Below are 25,668 nucleotides of genomic sequence, written 5' to 3' on the forward strand. Positions count from 1 at the left end.
GAATTATTGACCCTCCCCAGGATGCAACCCCACAACAAGCTGACTCATGGGTACCTATTTACTGCTGGGTGGACAGGGGCAATAGGCGATACGGAACATGTCTAACCATTTCTGTCCCGTCCATGATTCGAACCCGGAATTCTCGATTGTGAGTCGAGAACGAGCTATTGTTGAGAACGGGCTTGGTGAGCTTGAAACTGTTACTCCTTGTGTTACATCCGAGCTTTAGAATAAATTCTCCAACCAAAATCTTCCAAACTGTTCAATATTTTGAACGTTTCGATGAGATTAGCCCTATCATGTGGTTTGCTGTGTTGTTAGCCCTGTAGCCCTCATCTGTCCTGGTATTAGAGTTGACTTAGTTCTGGAATTATTTTTCTTGCCCAGTATTGAACTTTTTCCAATGAAGCTATATCTTCTGAAGATGAGGTCTCCATGCCTGGATACAATAATCCAGGTGGAGGCACACTAGAGATTTATACAATTGAATGACTACTGTACCTTCTTTTCCTTAAAGTCAAAAGTACACTTGGTTATTCCTAGAGTTTGGTTAGATTTTTTGTACTGCTGCTCCCACTTGTTGAGCAACTTTCAGTGAATTATGGATTCGGACCCCAAGGCCATATAACTGAATTCCATATAACGGGCTGTTACTGAAAACTGATAAAAATAAAAGGCAAAGATTCTGCAAAGTGCCTTAATGCACACAAAAGTTAAATATTAAATGTTTAACCAAAGCATCTGGATTGCATCAAATGTCTGAGGGCAATTTTAAATATATTCTTATAGATTTTCAACTTTTATGTATTAAAAGATGAGAACCCAGGATCTATTGCTTTCAAACAGCCTTATTAGGCTTTTCAGTGATTGGCTGTAAAAACTGGGTGATATAATCAGAGACGATATTAGGATGATATAAATAAAAATCAAGAAACGAATTGTAATTATGGTTGAAGATTTCATTTACAAAATATACAATCACAATATAGTTTAGTATTGTTTCCTAAATAAACTATGATGCAAATAACATTCTCATGTTATACTAGATACCAGAGCAGATCTCATACTAGAGTAGGTCTCATACTTTAGCGGGTCTCATACTAGAGTGGGTCTCATACTATAATGGGTCTCATACTATAGCAGGTCTTATACTATAGTGGGTCTCATACTGTAGTGGGTTTATTACTATAGCAGGTCTCATACTATAGCAGGTCTCATACTATAATGGATCTCATACTATAGCGAGTCACATACTATAGTGGGTCTCATATTAGAGTAGACCTCATACTAGAGTGGGTCTCATACTACAGCAGGTTTCATACTAAATTGGGTCTCATACTACAGCAGGTTTCATAATAAAGTGGGTTTCAAACTAGAGCGTAGGTCTCGTACTAGAGCGGGTTTCATACTAGAGTAGATCTCATACTAGAGTGGGTTTCATACTATAGTGGGTCTCATACTATAGTGGGTCTCATACTAGAGTAGATCTCATACGAGAGTAGGTTTCATACTAGAGTCGGTCTCATACTAGGGCTAGTCTCATGCTAGAGCTGGTCTCATACAAAAGCAGGTCTCATACAGTCTCATACTAGAGAGGGCATGTATACTAGAGATGGTCTCATACTAGAGTTGGTCTCTTCATACTAGAGCGGGTCTCATACTAGAGCGAGTCTCATACTAAAGCGAGTCTCATACTAAAGCGAGTCTCATACTATGCAGGGTTTCATACTATGCTAGGTCCATACCATACCTTGAGGTTTTCCGATGATCAATGTCCTCGCAGCCCTATCTTTGACCAGGTCTCCTGGTTGGTTGGTTGGTTGTCTGTTCACCTTTAGATGCAGCTTCAAGCATACTTAAGAATCACTGCCTAGTTGAAGGTTGGTTGTCTGATTCAAGGTGTTTCAAACACCTTCATTTGAAGATGTTTTTCAAGTTCTCACTTAAGGACCAACTGTTCCTGGTACCTTAAAAGATATGAATATTTTTCCTTGCAATGTTTAACAAAGATATTTTGTTACTCCTGCCATGCCTTTATAATAATGAACATGTGATGTTCATTACATTACTGGTGAAAAAAAATCTCAACTCAGAGAGTGGAAATTCCCCCGAAAGCAGGCACTGTTACATAATCAAAACCCATTTTAAAGATATCATCTCCATGTTGTCTCGGGTAAAAGATGACATACACGTTTGACAGTGTCCATAGTAATCGATTAGGCCACTTTAATAGCATCTTAAAACTGTATATAACTTGCTTGATCCAGTGCAGGTGATATTTCACAGCCTTAGTCAGGTAGTGTGAGAACATGAACCTCATTTCCAAACAAAATGAGGGAGTAAAAGAAGCCAAAATCTTGCCAGTATTATAGCCCTTCGAACCGCATTTATTGTCTTGAAAGATGAAGGATCATATGTCAGATTATGAGTACCTGTATTTAAAAGACCTAAATATAGTTCAATCACAAGAGGGTGATCAATAATTTAAGAAGACATGTTGATAACATCAGCAACACTTGTGTCACACACAGGAACCAACAGCAACACTGGTGTGTGTCCATTGTGTTGATAACACTACTGACTTCAACCCACCTGACTGACCTCACTCCTCCGTGTTGACCCTCTTATAACACCAGTCCTGTGTTTATAGAATTTAGACTCTCCGTTAGACTTGGTAAAGCACTTACAGACAAAACAATCTACCTTTCACATCTACTTTCATCACGATGTTGCTCTGCAGCATTGTTAACATTTTCTGCTTTTTCTCTTTTTTTTTTTTTTTTTACTATGTCAGGTCTGACACTAATAATAATTTGAAAATTGCTATGCTTTCCAATAAACTAAAACCAATATGTAACCAAGCTGCATCTGATATCACAAGCTTACATATATGGCAGTAAAGCCAGTCTTCGTCTTTATAGATTGGGAATGATCCTGTTTCAAGTTAAAGACTTCCTTGTCATGTTAGGAAGCAAAAGTCCAAGAAGTCCCCCACCTGCAAAATAATAAAACCATATTAATACTCTCTATACTGTTATTATATCTATGAACTGTGAAATTCAATCCAAAATGAACTCAATCTATAAATAACTGTTACCGTATTTATTTATAGAATTTCTGGTTCTTCAGCACTTTCACTGCAGCACCTCATTGTTCATATTATTCTCACCAAAGGTTGAAAATCTAGCTTTAAATGTAAGGAAACTCAACCTTTTATTGGATTCCTCGGTGGCTTCCCGACCTCTCCACCTGGTATCCTCCAAACGTAATGTACCACACCAAGTTCCAACAAAACACCTATACCTACCAAAAACTGGGACAAGAATCTGGCTCCCCCCCCCCTCCCCTTAAATAAAGGCATAGGGAAGTCTGGGGATACATGATCACCACAGTAACAAAGAGAAATCCACCACAAAGATAAAACAAGAAACTGGTTAGACAACATTTGTAACCTTAATGTGAACAATGTACACACTTGTAGTCTCGGTACAGCTACTAGTTAGCACACCTCATTCACAGCCAGATGACAGCTCCAGCAACTAGAGTGTCACAGCTAGCTACCGGTCATTCATACATTTGGTGCAGTTCCTCCGGATACCTCACAGCTCTGCAGTCATTAGTTCTCAGCTAAGTTCTGGCTTCCCTTTTGGACCTTATCCTGTGCAAGGACATGTACTTGTTATATTTGTTCTATTTCAGGCTTCACATGAGTACTGTTTTGTGGCAACCTGTAGCATATACCCCCAATTTCTTGTTCACCTCGGTTGTACAGTATATAGCCAGAGTTGCCTTCTCTAGATGACACAAGCAATGCCCCTGAATTTGGTCAGGGTACTCTTCCAGGAGAGATTTTGGGAATCCACCCCTTGAGATCCACTCCTAACAAGGAGCCTGACAGTTGGTAGTGCATGTGCCTTGGCTCCTCTGCAGATCTAGTGGTTGATGTCGGGAAGGGGGGGGGGGTTCAATTATGAGTAGATATTTTGGAGATATTGAAGGTGGCTGCACTGTTTTCCTGCAGCAGTTCTGGTGGAGGCTGTGCCCTGGTTGTTTCCCATTTTCCTGAAGGCTGTGGGGGGGTCTTTTCTGTGGAAAGCCCTTTGTGGCTCCCTGAAGCTATCACACTGAGATGGCTCCAACTACTAAATCACATCAGTTGTGAATTTCTGTTTGATCTACCTGGGACCAGAACCAGAACCTGGCCTTTCCCCCTCTCACAGATGCACAGAGAGCCGGTGACACTTCACCACCTCACCAGGAAAGCATCCAGAAAGTCAGCAAAAAAATACAGACCACTCTGGGGTTCAGAGACCAAAGCCTCAAAATGCCAAATGAACTCCCCCAACAATGCAAACAACTGATCAAATATCTAAAAACAAGCATGCACTCATTCACTCCAACCCTCCTACTTATTTAGGGGAAGGGGAGGGGCCGGGGCAAATGCTGTCTGCTGGTAGGGCCATCAGTTCTGTCACCTTTGTTACCTCACCTCCATTCTGTAGTTCAGAACACTCAGGATTCCTTGTCAGTTTCTAAAGTGGTTGTGCAACAACTTGCTTTTGCCTGCATGATATTCCCACTGGATATGGTTGGCTAAGTGCACTATCCCAGTTTCTCCTGGGGAAGTTGGCTATACCTCTACAAGAGCCATCAGGTCCCATTATTGATAGTTCTGTGATGCTTTCTCTGTTACCACTAACCTCCTTGGGCTTCATGGAGTTTAAAGCCATGGTATCTTTCTCCCGTGATCTCCTTATTCCTGGACACATCAGCTCTCAGCTGAGGTCCATTTCTTGGACCCACCTCCTGGCTGTTCTGGACCATTGGGCAGTTCAGCTTCAGCAAGTATACTTTACAGTTTACAAGTTTTAGCCGTTTGGTTTGATCCATGGTGTATTTGTCTTAGCACACCATGTTGTGGCTCCACTCCACCTACAACCAGAGCATGTGAATTCAATCTTTTCTGCTGAAGTTGCAGAGGCTACAATCTGGTAGTGAGTGGCGCTAACTAGCAGCCGGATCAAGAAAACAAATATTTACAGTTTGCATGTGGGTTGCAGGTGTTGTCCAAGCAGCCGTTTGTTTTGTGAACTACAGTTCAGATGGTCTTTCCCTCAGTACTGTGGTGATTTTGTATCCCCCCAGACTTCCTATGTCTCTAATGAGGAGGCCAAATTCTGGGTCTGGTCTCCAGTAGGCCTTTCCTGTTCATGAAGGTCTTGTGTGGTCCCAAAGATTTGGAGGATTACAGGTGGGTAGCTCAAGGATCCAGCAGGAGGAGGCATTTCATTACATTCAATGCTGGATTTTTAACAGTTCTTTATGAAAATGTATGTACAGTATTTACACAGTAAAGAAAATAATTACATGTACTTACCAATTAAGAGGAAAGCAACCATAAAAAGTGGAATAGCACAATACACATCCACAAGATAGCCAAACACCACATTGCCCAATATAGCCCCTATTCGAGCAGCCAACAAGGTTACAGCCAAGGCTGTTGACCTGTAAAAAACAAATGGACAATTAAAAACAATCATATGGATTATAGTTACCATCCCACAGTCCCACCCACCTCAGGATTGAGATCACCGAAACAAAAGTTCTTGGTTAGATTTAACCTTCGACAGAAACTTTTCTGTAAAAAAGAACCTCTCTTTCAGTATCTTGCTAGGTTTAGTGGCCAGATTTGAGATCAGTGTCTGACTTCATAATCAAAAAGACATTGGCCATAAAGTCTGATATGGACACTATGGAATTTACTGAGCTCAATGCCCAGTAAACAGGTCACCATTATTGGCTTGTTGCAGCCAAGTTAGTAGAAAAATGTGATTGTAACTGAGGAGGACAGTGGGTGGCAGAGGAGTATGACATTGGTGCTAGTGCTGTTCCTGACATAATATAAGTAAAGGAGGCAGAAGATATACAGTAGTTTGTGGGTAAAATAGAGAGCAGTGGTGGAAAAAGAGGTTACATAAAATGCATTAAAACCATCTAAACACTTAACCATGAGAACTGAGAATCTGATGGCCAAAGATTTAACAGAACCATAACAGACATCATGCCAATATTATAACTGCATTTTGCTGCACCGGGGTTATCAATGCCAGCCTGCCATTAAAAATCTAGCATTGAATGTAATGAAACTCCTTTTTCTGGGTGAGCCCTAGAGGCTTCCTTACTCCAGGGAGCCAACGGAGCTCCCCTCAGAAAATAAGGCAATACAGTAAACAAATTAATGGCATAATTATTATTTATATGCATATAACTTCTTTATTTATGTACAAGATATAAGTCACAGTAACGTGCCTAAAAATTTAGACACCCAACCCACAAGTCTGAAAATTTTACAATGATCCAGGATGGACAAAAATGTTGTCACCTCCTTTGTTTTCAGATTTGTGGGTTAGGTGGGGTTAAATAATGTATTAATATATACATTTGTTATATATTTTTGTATATGCTGAAACATTTATTATATCATTTGCTACAAGAAAAAATGGAAAATTATTTGGAAATCTGGATTGGATCCAGAATGATATGATTCATGTTTTGGAGATAGGAGTGTATTTTGTATGTGGCAACTTAAGTCTAATTTGTTACCTATAATTACCTAAGTGTATTTGCCAAAGTCTAGTTACAGGATGAGAGCTATGCTCGTGGTGTCCCATCTTCCCAGCACTCTTTGTCATATACCACTTTGAAACTACTGACAGTTTTGGCCTCCACCATGCCTTGTACTGTGCACCCAAAGGAATGAGCCCCACCCCTGACCCTGGGTGGTGGTGAGCACTGGCCACAAAGCACCAACCCAGAGCCAAGGCACTGAGTTATTGGGAAGAGTGGCATCACATGACTGCCCCCCAAAAAGCCTGAAAGGGAAGCTACAGAAGCAAGAGCTGGCAAAAGGTAGATGGGACCCAAACCCGCTGGTACTGGTAGTAGCATAACAGTCAGAACCAGGAAAACCGGTACAATGCTTGAAGTCAAACTCTGCCCAGTGGGAAAACCATGCATGCAAAATTTTGGCTCCTGCGCACAGCTCGACCAACTGACGACTCACCTGACGAAGCTGTTAAGCAAGGCCATCGAAGGCAGGGACCTAGAAACTGGCCAAGAGTCCCAAACTATGCTTATTCAAGTCTGAACCTGAGATGGAACCAATTGGGCGAACCTCCAGAACCTTCAATTCCTCTTGAACCTCCAGTTCACCAGGAACCTGAACCCAGTTAACTGGGGAAGATTGACTGCGAGGCCAACACCAGCAAATCATCTAGGTAGTTCAACACGAAACCTCCCCAGAGAGATGCAGCCAAGCCACAACGACCCAGGTTAACCTAGTAAACACACTAAAGCCAGCCAATCTATGGTCTACTGTAGGGTCCATGATGTTCATAAGGTCTTGGCTTTAGCCAGTTTTCGCCAATATGTCATGATCTGATATTCCGCCTCAGGGTTTTCAAGACCTAATAGGGTCTTGGAGGCTAGGTAAGTCTAGCCTCCAGACTTACTATTGGCAAGTCCTATTTGGTCTTGTGTTGCCCTGGACCAGGTAACCTGGCCTGGTGTTTCTTCTTCAACTTTGTAACTGTCACCTATCATCTTTTCTGGTAACTTCCATTTGTTTCTTCTTCCCTGTTGTTAGTTAGCTTCAGAGAAGCCACCAAGGGATTGCCTCAGAAAACCAGCACTGAATGTAATAAACACCCCTCTCTGGGTGAACCCCAGTGGCTCCCTAACTCCTTTCTTTTCCCCCTACAAGGTGTGTTGGTTTTGTAACCCATCTCCAACTGACCGCTTGGAATGCCAGCTTGGCTGGGACATATGCGCTTGGGGTGTTTCTTACCCAGTTTCCTATGAACCATATTGTGTTGAGTGACTCTTCTCCTGTGTCTGTTAGCATTTTCAGTGCTTTTTTTTTCCATGAACCAAGCAGTTGTCTGTAATTTCTGATCAGCTGTCTGGGTACTTTCTTGAGGATGGTTGTAACAATCTCCAGCTCCTTGTGCCTCTTTTTCTAGGAGGCCAGATTTTGGCTCTGGTCCACAGAAGAACAACAGGATGCCCATGACTGATGTGACTAAGTATTGGTAACCTATAACAGTGACATAGCTTCAAGGAGTCACCAAGGGGCTTCCCCAGAAATGTTCATTTGTTTCTTAGTGAAAAAATGGAAAGGAGTATTTCCAATTGCACACACACTCACTGTCCAAAACAATAGCAGTTCTTTAACAAAAATAAAATAATATAAAACTCCCTAAACCATACCGTAGATGTGTGGGAAACAGTTCTGCACCAAGACAGTCAAGAGCATTGAAACCCATAGTTGAGACAGCTCCAAAAACACAGCCAAGTATAAGGTTGTCAGTTGCTGTCTTCACAAAATATACACCAAATGCTGCACAACCAGAGAGCACCATACTGAAAACTGAGAGGAAAAGGTTGTTAGTAGTCACCTATACAAAACATGTACTAAAAACTGCCCTACAGAGAGCACCACAATGAAGGCTGAGATATATGAACTCAGGGTTAAAAACACCATCATAACCTAGTTGATCATCCTTAATTTTCCTACTTGGCAAACTCTACAATCACTGTTATACTAATAGAATATTATGAAATGATTCCTATGTTCTAGATCCAGTACTTCGTCCTGAATTTTTCTACCACTCATGTCTTTATTTAATAATACTGCACTCTTCACAGTTATTGATTCCCTTATTCTATTAAGTTTTCAAAATGGATTACTTCCAAATCTGCCAGATCATAACCTGAATGGTCTAAACCTACATTGTAATTATCCCAAGATCTAAATCATTTTTAATACACAATCAACCTTTAAATCTTAACAGGTCTACATTGCTGATACTATACAATGAGCTTTGACAAATTTGACGTAGTGATGCCCCACAAGTTTTATTTTGAGATATCATATCAAGCCAAGTTATTGGCTTGATCAGATTAACAATATCAAACAAAATCTTAACATAAAAAGAGCTTTAAGAATAGGTAGTAGTTGTAGTTGTCATTGCTGCCACCATCATTATTTTATTCTACTTCTAAAACCCTAAAATTATCTGCAAATATCTTGCTTATTATAATAGTCAAAGCCATATACAGAACTGTACTAAAATAATATTAATGACATTATATAGTATATTATATAATACAAATAATTCATGAATAAATGCTCACAGCCTCTCACATACCAAGAAAAAATTTCCTCCCAAGGCTATCCATATAGAAAATGGTCCACAAATTAGTCGGCAGAGGAGCTACAGCAGTGATGAGTGTATTGAGTAGAGCTTTTGGATCCACAGCTGGCTCATTTGACTCACATGGGGATTGCTCGATGGTATTGTTTCCCTGAAAGTTTGTGAGTTTGCACACACTCACCTGCAAATAAATACAACAACATATACAGCAATGTATTAAAAGAAAACATAAAATAAAAGAAATCAAGATATGTAGTGAATATGTGGGCCTGCGGGCTGCTCCAAACAACAGCCTGTTGGACCAAGTTATCACAAGTCGAGCCTGGCCTCAGGCTGTACTCCGGGAGTAGAACTCCCAGAACCCTCTCCAGGTATGCTCCAGGTATACTGTAATTGGGAAGCTTTAGCCGTTTATAGTATACACGAAGGGCTGATGAAGGTACAGCATATCCAATGCAACATTGAATATTGCAGAGGCAGAGACTGGCCCCTTCACAGAGGTGAAGAGGGCAGGTGACACTGACACCTCACCAGGAAAGGCACCTAGAAAGTCAGTGAACCAATACAGACTACTGCTGGGTTCAAAGGAGACCGAAGACTCACAATCCGCTTGATGAACTCCCCCAACAAAGTAAACAATCAAATCTTTCAAAATAAGGATGCATTCGTTCACTCCACCCTCTCCCACTCGTTTGGGTGAGGTGCTTAGAACAATTAAACATTCTGTTTTTGCTATTAGTACACTACATATACACATTATATATAACTACTGTATCTACATTTTCAGGCACCATTAAGAATCACTAAGCAGTTCTGGAGGGTATGTGGAAGTAATAATCTTGTAACCAGTTATCAGAATTTATCCTAACCCCACATTTTTTGTGCAAAACTGTAACAGCACATACTAAATATATTATTTTCTCTTTATATTTCTAATGTTTTTACCATTGTTTTTTTCAAATGCAATGATTCATTGGGCTATCAATAAAGTTATTTTTTATCACAGAACTTGTAGAACATTGGTACACACATATACATTTGTGTCACTAACATGCACACAATATTATATTCATTGAACAATAAAACATACAGTTTTTGCTATTATAACACAATATACACACATGTTATATATAACTACTGTATCTACATTTTTATGCACCACAATGAACCACTAAGCAGTTCTGGTGAGTGCTGGTAATGAAATCCAATACATATTATTGGATTTCACCATAATAAAATCCAATATAATTCAGCATGTTGTGCTGAAATACAGCGCCACAAACTACACCACCTGACTCGGAAAAATGCCTCCCCCAATACACTACATACATTGCTAATGCTTGCCACAACATTGTCATAAAAGTATTCAGAATTATACATACCCTGTCATCCGGATGATCATTGTAGAACTGCTCAAGGCGATTGAAAAGCTCAGGAAACCATAACCAGAGCCCATAGTACCTATAACAGTGATTCAATATAACATTAAACTTTAAAGCTGTGATATGACAACTGTGTAAAATATGCTAAAATTAAATGGATAAAATTCATTATGAAATATTTATCACTGTCGTATGGTATACAGACAAGACATTTTGGATGAAGTTACAGTATACACAATATTTTATATCCATAATCAACTACACCAATCACCTCTGCTGGCTACAGTGAATTGTAAGGTTAGCAAGTGTGTACAGTACCAAGATGGTTTGATCATGTTGAATGAGTGAATGATCATTTGAGATGAGGCAAATGTATTTGAGTGAACTAGATGATAATTCATAATTTAATTAATAATATAAGAACAATAATATAATAATAACGATAATAAGAAGGAATATATTTCTTATTTTAATAATATAAAAAATAATATAAGTGCGATAAGGATAAGAAGACCAAATGTAAACTGTGTCAACAAAATTATTCGCACACCCTCCGTCACTATGTGATGAAGTGCGAAAAGATATGTGAATTTAGAGACAATTCTATAACCAATGTTCCAGCGATGTGTAAATATTTCATTCAAAATGATCTGCTACCAGAAATTTTAGCCAATTATCCCCAGTTTGCAAACTGTAGGTAGTAATTAAGTGATTGTAACCTATCCACCGCTGCCCACTGGATGGGGGGGCAGTGTGCAGGACAAACATATAAATTGTGACTCTAGCTCTTCACATATGTCAGTTGCTTAATTTAGAAACTGTACTTGTGGTCGATCTCGAACCCATTGTTGATGTGACGACTTATATTGAATTTTGTAACTAGCTCATCAAGATTGTAACTTGCTTAGCTAAATGAATTGTGGAGTTCAGTCCCTGAGCCCATTATGTGCCTCTGTAACCCCTTTTCACTACCGCCCACAAGATGGGTATGGGGTGCATAATAAATGAACTAAACTAACTACTAAAGTACGTTGATGCACCAAGGTACATAATTATGGTTGGGTGGTATTTGAAATGAGTTGTAACAACTGCAAAATCTGTAAAAAATATATATAACATTTCTACGTACCCAAATTGTATAGCAAAATTAATTAGTAGCATGATAACCGTGATCCGCAGAAGAGAGCGGCCAAACAGAGCATTGGTTTGATGAAAAGTAAGAGAGAAAGCTTTTTTAAAGGACTTCCAGAAGCCCTGGTTGATGGTAGCTTGCACTCTCAGTCCAGATGGGTTAATTAATACAATCTGCAAAGAAAATACAACTAATAAAGTTGCCTTAAAATTACTAAAGCTACTACAGTATTAATTACAATATGGTTTGCAAATATGAACATCAGAAATCAACAAAATTATAAATAATCTGTAGAATTTAAACAAATTAAACGAGAAATGGCTGTGCACGACACATCAAGACTGTCTGGTGATTTTAGTAACATATATATAATCTATTAGTCAGACTTTACAAATTTATGCTTTCAGAAAGTTGAGAAAATGTTGGTTAAAGTTGACAGAGTATCCAAGTTATTGCCTGATTTACTAAGTAACATACAGTGGTAAGGACAAAATCTCAAAAAGTACATTCCTTGCCCAGCATTCTAGATAAAAGCATTTTTTTCTCAGGTTCGCTAGGAGAATTCGGGTGGTTCTTGGCTCATTTCCTAGATTTTCAAGATGCCTATGGGTGCATTCCCATCCATCCAGAGTTCAGGGATTGACTGGTATTCATTGTGGGGCATCTCTTGAACAACTTACATGTTCTGCAGTTTAGCTTGAACTTGGCCTACAGGACATTCACCAGAATGACCTGCATGGTTCTTTAGTGTATCTGTTGGGGACCCACATTCTCGGGTTTCTTGTCAACTGGAGGAGGTCTCAAATGTGCCCTCTCAAGTTCAGACTTGGTTAGGCCTGGTCTGGGATGTCAGGAGAGCCTCCATCTAGCCCTGTGGAAGTTACATGTTCACCAGTCTGGTGTCACCGAGTGTTTGATTTTCCTGTCAGTCTGTCGAGCATCTGTTGGGCAGTCTTTTTATTTTTGGGGGGCATAGAAGGCTTTGGTTTTGTGGCATCCTCCCTATGCATTGTTTGAGCTGTTTAAAGATGCATCAGATCATTGCTATCTGAAGCCTCATCAAGCATTCTTCAATTTCCAGCCAGGATTCTTTTTTTAGGCTCTAACCCCAGCACTGAAGGGGTCAGGGTTCTACTCATTGCCAGTGTCTCGCATCTCTTGATGCCTGCCATCGAGTGGTAGTCAGGCACACCACAGTTAGGGTACGTACCCTGCAACAATAATATTTAGCCTTGCTTCCATTGGAATGCCTTTCTTTCAAGCAGGCATTTATTTTGTTGCCCTATGCTTGCCGATGGATTTTCCTAATTTTGTTTTTGATCTCTGATTTCCTGTTCTACTTGCCACATAAAGTGAGCCAGATTCTGGCTCTAGCTCCCAGCAGGTGACGAATGGTTCTCAGAGTCCTAGTATATTAGGCTAATGTTTGGTGGAACCAGAGCTAAGCTCAAGGAGCTACTGGGTCCCCACAATAAAAGAGTATTTCATTATATCCAAGGCTTGATTTTTGTTTACACCATATCTTACCGGATATTTTGTGGGTGGCATCCGTTTATTCTGAGCAAATATTTCTTGGAGAACGGCTATAGTTTCATCATGACGTCCCCTAAGCAACAGGTACATTGGAGATTCTGGGAGCCAAAGCATTAATATGGCAGTGCTGAAAGAAAGTAAAACATTTTACATTACACAAGCAAATATGTACCGTATAATAAAAACTTTAGAAATTGGACATGTAAATGCAATTTGAGTATCTTGGTCTACATTAAAATTTAAAAACTACATTTCCCTTAGTATTCTAATGATAATGAAGACACTACCAATAAAAATGTTTACACATTTTGTAGCTATTTGGAAAAATTGTAACTGGATGATGTGGAAAAATAGTGAAAGAGGCTGACAAATTTAAATATCTTGGAAAACAGGTGCAAACCAAACATGGAGCTGTGTTTGTAAGAAATACAGGAGAGAAGTTTAACAGGAATATGATAAGATCCCCCATAGAACATACGAGAGCAAGTTATTATGACTGCCAAAAGGAACGATACTTTCAGCGTCAGAACCATAATGGAAAGGGACACAGAAAATCTAACAAAATCCAGTGACCAGGAAGATATCAATAGCACATGACTAAGATAAAGATGACAAAACAGAAATACCATGATGGTCTTGAGCATGAGACAATGTTCCTTAAACATCCAAGACTTGTGGATGTCCGCTCGGCCACCGGCGCCGAGCGGACACACACACACCGGTGTGTGTGTGTGTATGTGAGTGTATGTATGTATGATTAAATGCAAACCTATGCATGAACCCAGCAATGTGCTGCAATTCCCTTTAACTAGTTGAGGTGCAACATGACATGTTCTATCATACAATTGTTTGCAACTGTGAGCTGAGCAAACCAATTGTGGGTCAGGTTGAGAGCAACTAGAGGCAAGCCAATGTTTCTCTCTCTGAGGACATTTTGTAGTTGTTTGACAGCAAGTGTGAATTGTATAGCATTTGGAAATTGTAAATTAATTATAATTTACTTAGCTTCCTCAAACAATCTAGTAGCCTGCTGCATTTACATTATTATCATTATTATTACCAGACATTAATGACTTTTTATGATGAAAGCAGAACTAGCAAGGCCTGTACATCATTTAATTCAGCACCTCAAGACATTTAAAAAGACCCTAATAAAAACACTCCTTAATGAACTTTGGGGTGAAGGGTACACTCTATAGTATAACTATTACACACCAGTAATTCAACATCAATTATAACATTTAATTTCTTACATGAATGCAGGAAGAGCACACACTGTGAGGAAGATTCGCCAAGAGTTGTAAGAAAAGCTTGGGCTCACGAAGCCAATGTCATAGGGAATGATCGCTACAGCAAACACTGCAAGATCAAACGCATTAAACACAAATTAATATGGATGCACTTAAATATTTTATATGACATAACAAATACAATATAAAAATTAATATTCATGAAAAAGTAATGAAGCAACCATTACGAAGAAGTGAAAATTTACATCACACCATCACCAACTTGCATTTAACCTTACTGAAACACCTTATGCTTTAAAACCAAAATAGCTGTTTAACACAGTGACATAATTATTCTCAATGTATATACATGGCCAGAACATATTTTCAATCTTTTATTCAGATTTCCTACCCTGGGAACCACCAGGATCCAAGCCCAGGAACCACCAGGCTCCCCAGGCTAGAAACTACCAGGCCCCCCTGCCTGGAAACTACCAGGTCCCTTCCCTGGAAACTACCAGGGGCCCCCTGTCTGGAAACCACCAGGCCCCCCCAACCCAGGAATCACTGGGCTCCAAGCCTGGTGGTTCCCATGCCTGAAATCCTGATAATCAATGGGCCACTACTCCAGGTAACACCAGGCCCTCAGTTAAAGGATTTTCTGCCATACATCTAAGAAACCTTGTGGCAAGTAACCCAGGAAGTACTGAACATGCAACCCAAGATTCAGAAGTCATACAGTCCATTCACCAAATAGCCGGCAGTCGAGGAAGTAGTATGATCTGCAACCTGGAAACAATCGAGCATGCCACTCAAGAACTGCCAGATATGCAGTCCAGAGCCCAGAGTGATAATTCAGCACCAGGGCAGGAAAGCACAGTCCTGGAGCAAAGACCACAGTGCTGGAGTGCAACATCAGGACCTACAGGTGAACCTGCATATGCCCAGAGCAGGCAGTGCAGACACGCAACCAGTCTGACATCATACCAAGAAGTGTACATAGGTGGTGTGAACCCCTAACTCAGGGAATATGAAAAATATGAAAGGGATGATCGTACCCCAACAAGGCTAGAGAAAAACAAAACATAACAGTTGAAACAAAGCTGGGGCATCACACAATCAAATAGTCATGGGAATATCTCACAAACGTTCTACACATGGAATGGAAATGGAGAGTGGCGAGGGGTAAAGATGAGCTACGTGATGCAAGCAAAACACAACCTGTAACACCAAAGTCTGTCTTGGTAACACTGGCCAAAAGAGGGACTTCATGAGCTACAATCGCCACAAACGCAATAAGAGTTCCAATCGTAGGATGAAGAAAGTGACAAAATCTTTGTTATTAAGTAAAATGTATATAACAGTAAAGTATTACCATAAATGCAATAAGTAAATCCAAAAATAGCAATAAAGTGGTTACAAAAGTCAGTACATACCTGCAACAAGAATATTTCCAACCATCCAGAAGGCAGCTATAACACTGAGTGCACCACCACGCTTGTTGGCAGGCTGAAATTCACTGATGTATGCCCATACTAATGGTATGCTTCCACCAACCCTAAAGAGTAAGAATAAAATATTTACCAATTGATATTTTATATAAGTATAATGTATTTATATAATTTTATTTCATTGTAAAATATAATAAATCAATTCACAACTAAAATGTGATTTGAATCTGACATGGAATGACACAGAAAACAGTATTATCAAGAAATCTCCCCACTGTACAATAAAAATTAAATGTCATAGATATGAAGAAGTAAAAAAAAAACAGCGTTGAATGTAATGGAACGCCATTTTCTGGGTGAGCCCTGGAGACTCCCTGGAGCTTATCGGGCTAATGTATGTTATATTAGACCGGGACATTAGCTATGGAGTTCAAACCTACCAGGGACCATGAGCCAGAACCTGGCCCCTTCAGAGATGTTGCAGGGAGCAATGGCCTTGGAAACCCCCCCTCGCGATTTGGGGTTTTCCTTATCTGAAATCGACCAGGGTTAGGCACCCAGAAAGGTAGGCATAACAAAACAAACCCCACATTGTAAGAAACTAACAGCAAAAACCGAACAGAGAGGAACTCCCTACAATCCCAAGGAAACAAGCAAACAAGCTACTGCTGCGCCGCTCGTCCGCACAGCCCTCCCTCCCAGAGAGGGGGAAGGGGGGGGGCCAGACCTCACCGCGCCGGTTGCATAGCACTCCAGTTCGGAAGCTAAGCTTCAACAAACGTAAAAAAAATGCCGACTGGTGGGAGGGAGGGTTGCCAGGGAGCCTCCGGGGCTCACCCAGAAAATGGCGTTTCATTACATTCAACGCTGGTTTTCTGTGGGGAACCCCTATGGCTCCCTGGAGCTTCATACCCAAAGAGAAGGAAAAGAAAGGGCTGACCTGGGAGGCGGCCGCCACAAACTCCGCAACGCGAAGTCGAGACAAAAGGCTGCAACCTGCGACCCAAAGCAACACCAGAACGCCCAGGAGCAGACATGATAACAAAATAACGGGCGGCCACAAACCTGTACGACCTCCAAATCCCTGCCCCCTAAATGAGCCCAAGACACGTTACCAAACACGGCAGCGAAAGCTGCAAATGTCGGAACGGCACGAGCGCGAGGATAGACCGCAGGCTAGCTAGACTTAACCCAGTGGTCGACCTGGGAGACCCAAGCCCTGGAACAGGGAACAAGGGAAACCAGATCAACACAAAGCTCGTCCCTGGTGTCAGAAACCGAGGTGCACAGATAACGGCGAAAAGCCGTAACAGGACATGAACACATGATGCACCCCCCCCCCCCCCGGCCTGACCAACCAAGTATCAATGACCCATGGACATCTCGTTCATCGCCATAAAAAAAAAAAAGACGACAGCTGCAAATGAATAAACTGACTATCAGAACCAAAAGAGCAGAAACCCTTGTGCTGGAGGAGAGCATGAAACTCACCAACCCGACCCCCAGAGGCCACTGCCAGCAGAAACAGAGCCTTGGAAAAACAACTTTGAACTGAGGTGGTCACCATAAACCAAGGAGAAGACAGAAAAGAGAGTCCCTGGTCCAAGGACCTGGACAGCTCAGGCAGCGCATGAGCAGGCCGGAGGTGAAACAATGCACGAAAAAACTTTCAAAATGCGGCCAAGTGACATCCTCCCCGAACACAAGCTGAAGCGGTTCTGCCAGTACCGCACAATAAGAGGCAACAGTATTGAGCATCAAATGACAGTTCTGAAAAGCCAAGAGAGAAAGGATAAAACAACCCTATCAGAAATCAAAGACAACCTACGAAGAGAGAGAAAATGGAGAAAAGAACGCCAGGAAACTTCATATTGTCACCGAGACGAAGCTCGCAGGTGAGACACCATCAATGAAGCCACCTGATCACCATACAAGTGGTGACATACCCACGTCAAAAAGACCAGATGCCAAGAGCGGAGGAGTAGACCAAACCAGCATTGTACCGGACTGGTCCAATCTGTTGAAAGAGGCGGAGCCGCAAAAAACGCCCTGGGTTTGAACACCGAGCAAACAGTGCCTGAAACCAATGGTGGGCCGGCCACCAAGGAGCCACCAGGACGACTCTCCCAAGGTAAATCTCCAAACCAGCCAGGACCCGAAGCAACAGATGGACCTGGGGAAGAGGTATAGATAACCCCACCTCGATCAGTCCTGCCAAAAGTCGTCCACCATGACACCTCCACAATCAGAAAAGGGTGCCACATAAATCGGGAGATGCCGAGACCATGCCGATGCGAAAAGGTCCACCTACGGGAGCCCGTACATCCGGCAGAGCCAATTGAAGGAGTCGGTGTCGACTGTCCATTCCGTGGACAGGGGAATGAACTGAAACAGGCTGTCTGCCAGGACATTGGACACTCCCCAGATGTTAACCACACGGAGAGCCAAACCCCGAGAATCCAGCAGATGAGTCTCCCAGAGGCCAAACCAAGCAAAGGCGGAAAGGGATGTCCCCGAAAGAACCAGAACGGATGCCGAAGCCAGACCCAGCCCCGCTGGTAAACCAGCACAGCGAAGTTCAGACTCCCACACAGCTACTCGAGCAACCGCTGAGTGACCCGGGAACCCCCTAGAAACAGCTGAAGGCGGGACCGCAGCCACAGCAAAGGGACACTGAAAGGAAGGGACACTGCTTCAAAGCAACAGTGGGAAATGGGGTAATAATAATGTATATATCTATATACTGTACTGTATATATGAAGCAAATTTAGGAAATACTGTACAAGAGAGCAAATAATTTACCAATTATGCTACTAAACTATATTACATATAAAGCACATAACATTGAGGTGGCTTACACAAAAGACTGATTCTTAGTACAATACAATAGTGTAATATTGAGTTTCCTGATAAATGTTAATTTTTATCTCAGTTTTTTATTATTTTCTGCATAAATTCTTAGTGTGTGGGAAGAAATAGCAATAAATTTCAAAATGATCACTTACCCTAGGCCTGATGTAAACCGGAAGAAGAGAAATAAGGGAAAAGATTGCGCAAAAGACGATAAAATCCCAGCAAGGGCATTCACCAATAGTGAGACAATTAGGACATTTCGGCGTCCATATATATCCCCAAGACAGCCCCAGATGTACCCACCAGCCATCATCCCTGCAATGATTCCAAAATAAATTTCAAATACAGTACAGTAATAAATTACATGGCCTGCCCACTGAATTATCTATCTGATCATGCCATAAAAACACAAAACTGCTTAATATACTGTAAAGTCATTACCCAGAGAATATCATGTAACTTGGTGTAATGTCTATTAAATTATGTTCTTACTCAGATCAAATCTGAAAACTTAGAAACTATCAAAACAATTGAAGGTCCATGTAAATTAAAATATATACAGCAGTTTAATGTAAGATGAGCATAAATTCCATACTTTAATAATTATAATATTAGAAACGCTAAGGCATAAATCTGAGCAAATTATCAAAGACTTTTTATATAAAGTACAGAATTGTATGGTTTACTATTTTTTAGGGACAGAAAGCTCATTAGGCTTATCAAGGTTTCCCTAGACTAACTACTACAGGATGCAGCCACAACTGTTGCCCAACTCCCAGGTATCTATTTACTGTTGGGTGAACAGATGCATGAGTTAAAAAGAAACCTGCCCAAACTCCTCTATCCTGCCAGAGGAATCGAACCAGGAAACTTTCTGCTGTGAACTGGCTGTGGTGTTCAAACCAACAGAAATCTATAAATACAACATATCTAAAAGCATATAAAATAGCTTACCAAAAAAGACTATTGAACTAAGCCAGCCTTTATCACTTGTAGTCATGTTTAAGTCACATTGTGCTGCTGGTAGAAGAATGGACACACACAGGATTTCAATTGCATCACTTGCATTTGCAAAGCCTCCAATGACCAGAAGCCAGTAGTGGAAAAATCCATAGCCTGTAAATAAATATGTGACTACAGTAGATTCTAACCAGAAACAAGAAGCATCTTATGTTGATATACTGTACTGTATATCATCCATCATATTATACTACCCCTCAAAAGATTTAAGTGCTGAAAATAATAGCTGCCAAATTTACAAACTAAATAGCAAATCACAGCAGTGGTAGACGGTTGCAACAAGTGAAGTGTGAAGGTTCAAGTTCAAGTATATTTATTGAGATAAGAAAAAATACATCTCAAAGGGATAGAGTAGCTTAAGCTATTTCTAACCCCCCCCCCCTTCTACTTCAAGTCCCTCAAGGGGCGCACAAATTCAGTGAATACAAATACACAAATCACAATACAAGAATCCCATTTAACATTGCAGGTTAATATAGTAAGCACAGCATATAAGTGTTAGACTCTTGGGGCAAAATTCTTGTAGCTCCTAAGTATTCTGTCTATCATACCATTATCACACATCCAAACAATTTGATGTGGTACACTACTTATTTCCTTATTTCTATAGTTATCAATAAGTTGACACACTAATACATAATGTTTTAAGGTGTGGGTGTGCGGCATACTACATAATTTACACTCCTTATCTTTTTCACTGACATCAACACTGTATTGCCAAATATATTTGTATGCTAATCTTAAATATCATGTAAATTGAATCCTGCCAAGAAGACTTTCCTCTACCATAAGTGAAGGACGAATTTGTATTTATTATTGATTAATTCTTAAGTGTGTTACCTCTGTCCACCATTGTCATTCTCTTTACCATTCCTTCACCCTCTTGGATAATCTTGATTCTTGTTTTTATTTGTTTCAAGGTTAACTGACATACAACATCAACAAGAGTTTTTTCCGTGACTCTCTTCGCTATATCATTAAGTGTAAAAGTGGTGGAGGCCAAAACAGTCAGTAGTTTCAAAGGACAAAAGAGTACTGGGAAGACGGGACACCAATAGTGTAGCTCTCATCCCGTGATTACCATGCACATATATCTACGGTATATACAAACTGCAAATGTAATTAGTACTGAGTAAGTCATTAAGACCTCACCAGTGGCACTGATGGCTGTCTCAAAATCATCCCCTTCTTCGTCCTCAGCATCATCTGGAATGAAACAATGTCTAGTTTATTTAACCTTCACTTGTCAGAATAACCAGCAATCAAAATCCTCGAACATTCCCCTTCCCCCCCCCCTCTCACCCTTCCTGTGTGTACGCACGCACGCACGCACGCACGCACGCACGCACGCACGCACACGCACACACACGCACACACACGCACACACACGCACACACACGCACACACACGCACACACACGCACACACACGCACACACACGCACACACACGCACACACACGCACACACACACACACACACACACACACACACACACACACACACACACACACACACACACACACACACACACGCACACGCATACAAAAAAAAAAAAAAAAAAAAAAAAAAAAAAAAAAAAAGCTGGAGAGCCGGTGGCCGAGCGGACAGCACGCTGGTCACCTGATCCTGTGGTCCCGGTTTCGATCCCGGGCGCCAGCAAGAAACGATGGGCAGAGTTTCTTTCACCCTATGCCCCTGTTACCTAGCAGTAAATAGGTACCTGGGAGTAAGTCAGCTATCACGGGTGGCTTCCTGGGGTGTGTGTGGTGTGGGAAGAAAAAAATAGTAGTAGAAACAGTTGATTAACAGTTGAGAGGCGGACCAAAAGAGCAGAGCTCAACCCCAGTAAGCACAACTAGGTGAATACAATGTGAATATATGTCATATTATGGAATGTTAAATAGAAAAATGGGCCACAAGCAACATACAAATTATGTAAAATGGTTTTAAAGAACTCTGATAAATAAAGAAATACATAGCTGCTCCTGGGTAGAAAACTGTCACCTAAGGACCACATAGAGAACACTGTGCGAGGAGCCTATGGTACGCATTCCAACCTCAGAATCTTTTAAATATGCAGTAAATGTATGACTTCAATATATCAAGCAGCACATCAGTAAACTATTTATAAGTACAGGACACAGATAACGGCCAAAGATAAAGATAATAAGTAATGATACAGACACTGTACCGTGCTAATTTATTTATTTATTTATATACAAGAAGGTACATTGGGTTTGTGAGAATACATAGCATAGTATTTACAATCTTGTAAAGCCACTAGTACGCACAGCGTTTCGGGCAGGTCTTTAATTTAACATATTAAGGATAGAATCACAACAGCTAACAGACTAATGCATGACATTCACAGACCGACAGTTAAGCAACTGTTAGAACATAAGAATGAAGGTAACTGCAGAAGTATTGGCCCATAAGAGGCAGCTCCTATTTATATCCACCCAACCCAATTGTGGATTGCATTTTGGGCAAGGTCAGTAGTTGGCAGAGGCCAGCCAGCCCGTCCTCCAAACAAAGACCCAAAAGTGATTCCATGCACCTGCCAACCCCCCTGTTTATGAATGAAAAGCGGTTTACACACAACCCGTCCTCGACTCAAGTTAATTTCCATCCAGCGGTTGACCCCACAGACGCATTCATAAATTTTAACATGCTGCTCATTCAAAACAGGAATCTTCTCAAATATAAATTAATATTATAATATACAGTATTAGCATATTGTGCATATATAGGCATAGGTTAGGTTAGGTGTTTAGGTTCTGTTGGCGATTATTTGTATTTGTAGTACGCGGGTGAAGCATTTATAACGTTGTGGTTCGAACAAAATTCGTCAGTGAAGCACTTGTTCCGGAAGTGTTCAAACAAAATCAGTTGTGAGTCGTATGTAAACCGTTTTTCATTCATAAACAGGTGGTTTGGCGGGTGCATGGAATCACCTTTGGGTCTTTGTTTGGAGGACAGGCTGTTACATATGACTCACAACTGATTTCGTTCGAGCCCTTCCGGAACAAGTGCTTCACTGACGAATTTTGTTCGAAGCACTACGCTATTACTCCTTCACCCACGTACTATAAATACAAATAATCGCCAACAGAACCTAAACACCTAACCTATGCCTATATATGCACAATATGCTATTATTGTGCATATATATTATTGTGGGTAAGGAATGGTGCCCAACCACTTGGACGGTCGGGAGTGAACGCTGACCTGCTTGAAGGGAGACCGTCGCTCTACCGTCCAGCCCAAGTGGTTGGGCTCCATATGTGTGGAGCTAAGCCCATTGTTTAGTCTTCCACTAGCATTCTGCAGTTCTGTATAGCTTACAGGCTGAGGCCTGTTGACTTGTCACCATAGACTAATTATATATATATATATATATATATATATATATATATATATATATATATATATATATATATATAATATGTCGTACCTAATAGCCAGAACGCACTTCTCAGCCTACTATGCAAGGCCCGATTTGCCTAATAAGTCAAGTTTTCATGAATTAATTGTTTTTCGTCTACCTAACCTAACCTAACTTTTTCGGCTACCTAACCTAACCTAACCTATAAAGATAGGTTAGGTTAGGTTAGGTAGGGTTGGTTAGGTTCGGTCATATATCTACGTTAATTTTAACTCCAATAAAAAAAAATTGACCTCATACATAATGAAATGGGTAGCTTTATCATTTCATAAGAAAAAAATTAGAGAAAATATATTAATTCAGGGAAACTTGGCTTATTAGGCAAATCGGGCCTTGCATAGTAGGCTGAGAAGTGAGTTCTGGCTACTAGGTACGACATATATATATATATATATATATAATATATGAATTTTGGCGAATTGATATTTCCATTACCACCGACAGTGAAGAAAAACTTAAGAAATATTGAGAAAATTAGTGTTAGAATTATTAATCTTGCCTTTTCGGTCATATCCAACAACATATGTTTACAATAAAGACTGCTACCAAAATACACTAATATATATATATATATATATATATATATATATATATATATATATATATATATATATATATATATATATATATATATATATATCGATAGTGCTAAGTGTTGGTGCTTCAAGATGCACTTTATTTTCGTTACTTTTTTTGTTGATAGGTGTAGATAGTGGAATATCATTAGCTAACTTTTGTACATAGCACAAGAATTAGTATTACATTTGAAGAGGTTGTCATTACTTCTACTCAAGTTCAAGTATGTTTATTAAGACAAGAAAAAATAATCTCAAAGGAATAGAGTAGCTTAGGCTATTTCTACCCCCTCTAATTCAAGTCCCTCAAGGGGCGCACAAATTCAGTCAGTACAAATACACAAATCACAATACATTAATCCCATTTAACACTGCAACTTCTACTCAATCAGTTCATATACAAGGCTGATGCGTCGATGGCCGCACTTGCACGGCTAAATCTCTCTCTTGACCTTGATACAGATCGTGTTTACCTGCACAATTCTTTCGCAGTTGGTGATTAGTTTGAGCTCTTTCATGTTGATGTATTGTACATCTAAAGGCACCCACAATTATACTTAAGGCTTCATTTTATATTATTTTAAGTGCGGTAAGCCCAATGCTGGGGAAATTTCGACAAGAGGCGACGTACGGCATTGCATTTTACACAATTTCGAAGTGAGGTTTGGTTTGACTCAACTGTTTCGATCAGCTAGTGAATGACCACGTGTGATAGGAAATAAATAACCCACTAATGTGCGCAGGTGACCACTTGCGTCACCTGCAGGTGTTACACCAGCAGCAGTTCGTGTCACCAGCCGATACCACAATATACAATAACTGAAGATTTGGTGATATACGTTAATTCGCTTCTAGTACATAGATGCTATGTATGTTCAGTGTACGAGCTGTGAATTAAACCCATACACAACAACTCTACTAGTATCCTGTTAAAATCTAATATTGAAAAGTATGATATTACCAAAAGTACCTTCACTGTACAATAATAATTTATATTGTTAATACGTATTAGTTGCAATGAGATAATTCTCTTGCTACAAGGCATTAAGAAAGAAACAGAAAATCTAGGGACTGTCGGTGAAGTCAAGAGAGCTGTGAAAATACTGGCCAATCAGGGAAGGGTGATCAAGTTCTTGTGGATTCCATCCCACGTTGGAATCCGTGGAAATGAACCATCAGATATGTTGGCGCCGAAGGAGACCATATAAACTATTTCATACCCAAAACTTCTCCTAAATTAGAGGTAACATAAGACAACAAACAACACAGTGACAAAGTAGCTGGGGGAAGGAGGATAAAACAAATAAGTGAATCTGTACCCTGGTATGGTAGCATCTGACAGCCTCAATTATTATGGACGAGAAGGAAAGAATCTGTAATAACGAGAATTCGTCTTGGATACAAATTCCCTAGGAGATACAAAATGGAAACGACCGCAGAGCTGCAAAATCTGTGGTTACAAAAAATGGACTCCACCTTGACCACTATTAGATACCGTGCCCACGTAAGATGATCGAAATATGTTCTTCGGCATTGGCTTACATCAATATATTTCAATTCACCATCCAAACTGGACTTGGAGAGAACTCTCGAAACCGACTACAGGTAATTCAACACACAAGACACACTTACCATATTTCGCAGGCTGCGGCTGTTGCTGATGCACCACTTGTGAGAGTGTTTGAACACGTGGGCTCTCTTTCAACTCCATGACGAGGCTTGCCTAGCCACACAGCTCGCTCTAACCACGCGTAAAGTCAACAGGTTTAACTGAATATATGTTTGGTGTATGTATACATATGTATAGATGTAATTTTAAGTATGTGTAATTTT

At 40.4% G+C, this 25,668-nt stretch overlaps 1 protein-coding gene across 2 annotated transcripts in view; it reads right to left on the reverse strand.

Moving 5' to 3' along the window:
• Positions 1 to 926: 926 nt before the first annotated feature.
• Positions 927 to 25,668, reverse strand: part of LOC123764757 (synaptic vesicle glycoprotein 2B) — a 31,889-nt gene continuing 7,147 nt past the window's right edge. Inside the window, exons 2-14 of one of the 2 annotated variants that reach the window (XM_045752858.2) lie at positions 25,468 to 25,576; positions 20,968 to 21,021; positions 19,750 to 19,911; positions 18,948 to 19,110; positions 15,928 to 16,049; positions 14,516 to 14,621; positions 13,257 to 13,389; positions 11,727 to 11,902; positions 10,598 to 10,676; positions 9,210 to 9,396; positions 8,269 to 8,428; positions 5,378 to 5,505; positions 927 to 2,995 (exon numbers count right to left, since the gene is read on the reverse strand). In XM_045752858.2, the coding sequence (XP_045608814.2) occupies positions 2,940 to 2,995; positions 5,378 to 5,505; positions 8,269 to 8,428; positions 9,210 to 9,396; positions 10,598 to 10,676; positions 11,727 to 11,902; positions 13,257 to 13,389; positions 14,516 to 14,621; positions 15,928 to 16,049; positions 18,948 to 19,110; positions 19,750 to 19,911; positions 20,968 to 21,021; positions 25,468 to 25,546 (1,605 nt within the window). In that variant the 5' untranslated portion in view covers positions 25,547 to 25,576 and the 3' untranslated portion in view covers positions 927 to 2,939. The remainder of the gene's footprint in view (positions 2,996 to 5,377; positions 5,506 to 8,268; positions 8,429 to 9,209; positions 9,397 to 10,597; positions 10,677 to 11,726; positions 11,903 to 13,256; positions 13,390 to 14,515; positions 14,622 to 15,927; positions 16,050 to 18,947; positions 19,111 to 19,749; positions 19,912 to 20,967; positions 21,022 to 25,467; positions 25,577 to 25,668) is intronic. The other variant, XM_045752859.2, reaches the window with a different exon arrangement.

Source organism: Procambarus clarkii, chromosome 48 (genome assembly GCF_040958095.1).
Source record: "Procambarus clarkii isolate CNS0578487 chromosome 48, FALCON_Pclarkii_2.0, whole genome shotgun sequence".
In the NCBI taxonomy this organism is placed as follows: domain Eukaryota; kingdom Metazoa; phylum Arthropoda; class Malacostraca; order Decapoda; family Cambaridae; genus Procambarus; species Procambarus clarkii.